We start from the raw sequence: 6716 nt of genomic DNA on the forward strand, positions 1-6716 counted from the left end.
GCTCGATGACAAAGCTCACTACAAGTATAGTGACGAAAAATAAGTCTTGTTATATTATTGTTTTCGTTATGGCTTATGTTTTGTTCTTACTAACTTAGGACCACAATTGAGATAGCAAGATCATATTGAGATAATGGTAGCATGATAATTACTCAGTTTTTACCTATGATGTACCTTACACTTACGAATCAGAGGATCCACACTTACGCAGGTCTAAGATACTAAAATGCAAGGAGAGGAGAATGGATAATTAATAAGGATTGTTCCATCATTTTGAGAGAATTGAGGGAGGAGGCTAATAGAAATATATATATTTTTAAAAAAACTTACACTTCCTCAGGCTCTCGGACATCAATCAACTGAGCTTCCTCAACAAAACTAGGGTATTGCATTTTGGAGTGAAGCTCCAGTGGCTCGATATCTTGAAGTATACATTCTTCCCTGGCATAGTAGTAAACTGGATAAAAAATCACAACATACAACTCTCCGATGATGAAGCCACAGCTTGTACAGATGTTATGATTCTTTACCTCTCTGAGAGCACTTGCAGCAAATGCCATCCAAATTTAGTCTTGCAACGCACAACTTTGTTTACAGGAGCATTAAACGCAGCATCTTCAAATTCTGGAACCTGCTCAAATTTCACCAAGTGGTTTATTCAATATTCGTGTTAAGGAGACAAATAACACACTTTACTCATTTATATTGATATATAGTAATTATGTTCTCAATACCGTTTGCCCTCTTCGGATCCACCCGAGCATTCCACCATTTTCCTTTGACGGACATATCGAATACTCCACAGCCAAATCGCTCAAATCTACTCCTGAAATGTATCAGCACGAAGAATCATGATCGACCCTTTCCTACATATATATAGGTACGTCCGAATGGTAAAGAAATAGTCTTCGATAAAAGTAAACACAGTTGCCCATTTAACAACAAAGTTTAACCAAAGCTCCATGTGAAGACATAGAATTATCGTGTTGGTGTTCTGTTATAACTATTTTAATACATTCTCCGTAGCATCGTAATTGACCCTACGATTTCCCACTGTGCTGTACCATGCTGACACCACAATGAAGTTGAACAACTGGTAATGTTTTGCATATATGAGTTTTTTAAGTTAATTCTTGAGTAAATTCCCAAAATTGATCATGTCCGGGAAAGGAAGAGGTAAGAAGGGAATTGAAACATTCGTAACCAACTTCAACCTACTTAGTAAAAGTTAGGCTATTGGTCTTTGGGATGTTTTAATCATTTATGTTCAACACATGATAATACAATAAATAAGTAGCTTAACCAAGCTAAAAAAAAACATACAGCATCTGAAAACGGGGAAAAAAGTAGTTTTTAACCAAACCAACCTCCCGAAATCCGTTGTTGGAGCTCCACCAAAAGCTTAAGATTATCCTCACCAACAAGCAGATGCTGAACCAGAAGCTCTTTATTCTCTCTTCCACTACTACTTCCACCACTGAACAGAGCTGTGGACACAAGAAGAAACAGTAATCCAAACCCAGTTCAGTAAAAACAAGGTAAATTCGTATAGACCTTATCTGAACCATCGCAGATTTCTGAAACGGGTACCTAAACTGTAAATTTTTTTTAATTTTGCTACCTAACCTTACAACTCTTCCTAGTTTCTAACAATTTCTCTGAAAATCTGATCAAATTCTTGCGGAAAACGAGTAAAATTTCCCAAATTCATGAAAAACTCAAGGGAATTCTCAACGAAAGGGATCAAAAGATGAGTCCTACCTCTTCCTCGAACCCTCGGATTAGCCATAATGGAGGGGCTCCGCCTAAAGAAGCGCGAAGTGGAATTGTTTCCAATTGGGGGGCGTGAAGAGCGTGGGATTTGAGGTGGGGCCGTAGAGAGGGAGGAGACGAAGTAGGGTTTAAGGGAGGAGGAGAAGGGGAGAGAGGAGAGGAGTGGGATTCGCAAAGAGGAGGAGGAGAAAGAGGGGAAATGGGTCGCTCGAAACATTTCTTTCGATTTTTGTTGGATTTTTTTTAAAAGAATTTCGCTTCTCGATTCGATCTTTAAAAGTGGTTCGAGCATGTAATATCCCTTATGGCTCGGGCTTGTATATTGCTGTTCTTGGTGCTTCTGGTCGCGGATCTGAGGTAACGTAATCGGTACCGAGGCTAGAGAGGTAAGGAAATAGAGATAGAAATTGGGATTGAGATAGAGAGAAGAGAAATAGAGGTAGAGAGATAGGCAGATGAGGATTGAGAGGTGAGGGTTAGGGAAAAAAGTTGGGATAGAGATAGAAGATAGAGAAGAAGAAGGGTTTGGAGAAGAACCTTTGGGGGAGAAATAGACTATTTCATTTTCATTGATACCCTGCGAATTACATCCTGCTAACTATATATAGCCTATACAACTTGTACTGAAATTGAAATTAAACTATCCTAAGAGGACTTAACAGCAATTTGTCAAAAATAGGAATGAGGCCTGATGGGTTGAATCCGGTTGCCTTGAGGGCCTCGGGTGGGCTTGTTTGGTCCAAATCGCCTGGGAGGCGGGCAAACGGACTCGGGTCCGCCCTTCTCTGCACTACCCGCAACCCTGCGGGTTTTGGGTTCGCCATTTCGTCCCGATCCGAGCTCCTGGTTCGCCCGACCCGTGCGCAACGGTAAGTGGGCGTCGGTTCCTGCCTTCTCCGCATCATCCGCCAGCTCTCTCTCCGTCGCCCCAACTACATGGATTTCGTCGGACCTCCCGTCGCTCTCTCCGAGCTTTGAGGATGCCCTAGCTCAGTCGAGCTCGCCTGAGCCCCTTCGGAGGCTCCTTCCCGCCGGAGTTCCGCTCGAGCGCCTTCCTGCCGGATCGCTCCGCCAAGCTCGTTCCCCACCAACCTCCTGCTGCACTTCTCTTCTCTACTTTGTAAAGTTGACATTTTTACTACTCTCCCATGCTAACTACTGCTTCTACCATTTATTCTTCAGGGTTGTTACAATCCCCTCCTCTTAAAATCATCCTTGTCCTCAAGGATGGAACTGGTTTAGGGCTCCCATTTGCTTCTCTCGGGGCACATCCTTCTTCCCCAAAATTGCTTCTTTTAAGCCATTTCTAATCTCGGTTCTGTTTTCTTGCCCCCCCTTTGCGCCGGTAAGAGGCATTTCCAACTGTGTCCACACTCGCCTAACACCTCGGGTTGGCAGCATGGACGGCGGCTCCTGCTGGGGCGGGGGCTCACCCTTGGGACCTTCAGGCAGCCGCAACCGGCGCGCCGCCCGACTTGTTTGCACCGAGATGTGGTAAAGCCCAATTTGGTTACTTGTGGGCTTTAGAATTTTTCCCAGTGCTGTAATCTCTCTATTGTCTTCCCAAGCGGCTTCATTCTGCTCCCCATGGGCCTTCTTCTTAAGTGCGGAACAATCCTTCGAAATTTTTCGCCTATAGAGATCATCACAGCACTTTTTATAGGCAAACCTCTTCATAACCATCCTAGCTATGAGGAGGGAACAGCTAGTTTCATCTTCTAATTCTCTTACATCTTGATCTTCTCCATTTTCAGGGTGAGCTTGACTTCCGATTAGGCTTAGGAAGCTGTTGCCTTTAACCTTCACACTATGAACACAGTTAGCATTATGGAAGTTACAATCATTTACCTCAGATTCCTGCAGTTTGTCTTGTTCATAAGCCAGAAATCGCGAGCATGGATGAGGCATCTTAAGCACAGTTCCTAGCTTCTTGTACGCATTCACATAACCCCACCCATGGCAAGCCTCTGCCAGATTAAGAATTGGACTTAGCATTTGAGCCCTTAAGTCATCTGATTTCTCTTGTTGATCGCTGATCTGATGTAGCTCGAAGCATTGCTCATAGCCCCCAATCCAATTTCGAAGGTTATTTCCACTGAACATAAGAAATCCTATTGTCGGAAAGGAATTGGCGTGAAATTGGTTGTTCACTTCCCACAGAATTACAATGAATTCGTTCTCATAGGTGGACTGCACATAATGAATTTGGTTCCATATTGGACTGAGATAAGCAAGGGGTCTATTTTCTGGGCTTAAAACTGTACTTGTTCCCAATATAGAAGATCTATTGCAACCATGTGGTGTAGCTGGCTTATTACCTTCCTCTTCAATTTCTCTATGTAGCTTTTGTATACAAGAAGGCATCTCCTCCATTGTTGCTCCAGATTTAATCATATAGGGCTGAGCTGCTAGTAATTGTGCTCTATGCTTGATTACCATTGGCATGTGAGAAGCTTCTTCAATACTATGAATTGTTACCTTGTTAGGTCCTGGATCAAAAGGCACTTGCCTAAATTCCTTCATCCAATAAATTCTAAGCACTATGTCAGAATTTCTGAGCCTCAATTCTCTTGAATCAGCCAAGAATTTGTGACCTGGCTTCCTTCTTGCAAACTGAGGGCCAGAATCTTGGCTTAGCACCTTGTGCCCAGGGTCTGCTATCACTGTCAAGGGTGCAACAGTAGTAACCTCAACTCTGGTGGCTTTTGCAATCCCGAAATCAATGAGGCTATGTAGCTTTCTATCATCATTCAGAATTAATTGGGTTTGGTTATCTGACTCCTTATTACTTGTAGCCTCGTAGACATTTCCTTCTTCTACTTGTTGTAGCTCACATCCTTCTTCTTTTACCGTTTCAGATTTAGTACACATTTCAACCTTTTCCTGGGCTTGTAACACATCTAGGGAGCTATCCTTACATTGCTTCCCTATAATATACTCCTCCCCGTATCCATCGCATAGTTCTTGCATCCTTGTTTGCTTACTCGTTGCAGTCGCTTCTACAAAATCATAATTAATACTCTTTTTAGATCTGTAAGCTGTATTCTCCGCGGTTTCTCGGGTACTCCCTACTTCTGTTGAAGTAGAATGGTCATCTGGGGCATTGGGGGCAGGCCCGAGTAGAGGCGGCTGTGTTGCGAGTGGAGGCGGCAGGTCGGCGCAAGGCTCTTGGCTTCTTCCTTCAGGTGGGCTAACTGTGGGAATTTGTACGGAGTGAAGCTGTGACTGTAGTGCGGCAAACATTCTCAGCATCTCCTTGTTTTGCGATCGCCTTTCTTCCCTGGCCGCGGCTACCTGTTGGGCCAGTCCGATGATCCGCGCCTCATGATCGGTATTTAGATGCTGCAACCTCTCTTCCAGTGTGTTAATGTGGTCGTTTAAATCCTTCATCCGGGTACCCTCCACCATTCTTTTACTTGCGGGTGTGAAAGTGAATCGGTTTTGACTTGTTTTCCCAATTGATGCCTCGGTTTTATTTAATTTTCGATTTCTCTGTATGCTCCCTATTTGCTTGAACTGGAATGGAGGTATGCTACATTAACTAATCCGGGATGCCTGTGATGTATTACGGAGGCTTCGGCGCTGCTCCAATTAATGGAACAGTGCTTTACCCACTCGAATCCTGGCACACTGCTGATTGTCTCCCTCTCGGTAATGTAAGGGTGTAGTGATTTGTTGGGTATACCTGATGAATGCCGAGAGTTGCCCCTGGATGCTACTGTGATTGCTTCACTCTTGTTTGGTCTGGAGTTATCGCTTGCTACAGTAACTATGCCGAGGAGCCAATGATGCTAAGCTGAGGCCCGGTGCGATTCTAATTCAATAGAACTCGCACTAGTCTTTACTACTACCTCGGTACAGCCTGAGTATGTTTCCTCTGTTGCTAATTGTGCTAGTTGGATGATGTTACCTTGTGCACGCCAATTGCTTGGGGTAATTTCCCACAGCTGCTGAGCCTCCAACGGTCTTGCTCCTGTTGAATTCCTGTTGGCCACGGCCCTGGGACAGAACCTGGCTCTGATACCAGTTGTAATATCCCTTATGGCTCGGGCTTGTATATTGCTGTTCTTGGTGCTTCTGGTCGCGGATCCGAGGTAACGTAATCGGTAACCGAGGCTAGAGAGGTGAGGAAATAGAGATAGAAATTGGGATTGAGATAGAGAGAAGAGAAATAGAGGTAGAGAGATAGATAGATGAGGATTGAGAGGTGAGGGTTAGGGAAAAGAGTTGGGATAGAGATAAGGGATAGAGAAGAAGAAGGGTTTGGAGAAGAACCTTTGGGGGAGAAATAGACTATTTCATTTTCATTCATAATTCTGTTTGCCATACAATCTCGTACTTATACTTCTCAGGATTAATACTGGAATGGAAATTACATAATCTCTTAGGACTAAACAGCAAAGTGACCAAAAATGAGATGCTGATTGGTTGTGCTGCCATTCGGGGTTGTTGGGCCACCTCTCTGGGCCTTCCGGTCCGGTAGTGCTAGTGAGTGGGTAAACGGGTGCCGGACTCCTCCTTCTCCGCATCATCCGCGACCCTGCGGGTTTTGGGCTCGCCTTTTTCCTCCGCTCCGAAGGCTTGAGGCTCCGACCCGCCTGCTCTCTTCTTCGCCCCAAAAACCAAGATCTGTCGGACTTCTCCTCCAACCTCGGTCCTTCTTCTGCTCTCTCTCCGTCCGATCCGCCAGCTCTCTCCTTCGCCCCAACTACATGGATTTCGTCGGACCCCCCGTCGCTCTCTCCGAGCTTTGAGGATGCCCTAGCTCCGTCGAGCTCGCCTGAGCCCCTTCGGAGGCTCCTTCCCGCCGGAGTTCCGCCCGAGCGCCTTCCTGCCGGATCGCTCCGCCAAGCTCACTCCTCACCAACCTCCTGCTGTCACTTCTCTGCTCTACTTTGTAAAGTTGACATTTTTACTACTCTCCCATGCTAACTACTACTGCT

At 45.0% G+C, this 6716-nt stretch overlaps 1 protein-coding gene across 1 annotated transcript; it reads right to left on the reverse strand.

Moving 5' to 3' along the window:
- Window positions 1-298: 298 nt before the first annotated feature.
- On the reverse strand, window positions 299-2429 carry LOC109705343 (rhodanese-like/PpiC domain-containing protein 12, chloroplastic). The gene is made up of 5 exons (XM_020226079.1): window positions 1762-2429; window positions 1368-1487; window positions 735-826; window positions 531-631; window positions 299-441 (listed from the first exon to the last, which is right to left on the reverse strand). The coding sequence occupies exons 1-5, from the start codon at window positions 2063-2065 to the stop codon at window positions 327-329; spliced, it is 732 nt and encodes a 243-aa protein (XP_020081668.1). The 5' UTR covers window positions 2066-2429; the 3' UTR covers window positions 299-326.
- Between the last annotated feature and the right edge of the window lie 4287 nt (window positions 2430-6716).

This window comes from Ananas comosus, unplaced genomic scaffold (genome assembly GCF_001540865.1).
Source record: "Ananas comosus cultivar F153 unplaced genomic scaffold, ASM154086v1, whole genome shotgun sequence".
Classification (NCBI taxonomy): Eukaryota; Viridiplantae; Streptophyta; class Magnoliopsida; order Poales; family Bromeliaceae; genus Ananas; species Ananas comosus.

Coding starts and splice junctions, on each gene's coding strand:
- LOC109705343 (XM_020226079.1), bottom strand. CDS start 2,065: ATGCTCGAACCACTTTTAAAGATCGAATCGAGAAGCGAAATTCTTTTA. Junction 1,488..1,761: donor TCCGAGGGTTCGAGGAAGAG/GTAGGACTCATC, acceptor TTGTGTCCACAG/CTCTGTTCAGTGGTGGAAGT. Junction 632..734: donor GGATCCGAAGAGGGCAAACG/GTATTGAGAACA, acceptor AAATTTGAGCAG/GTTCCAGAATTTGAAGATGC.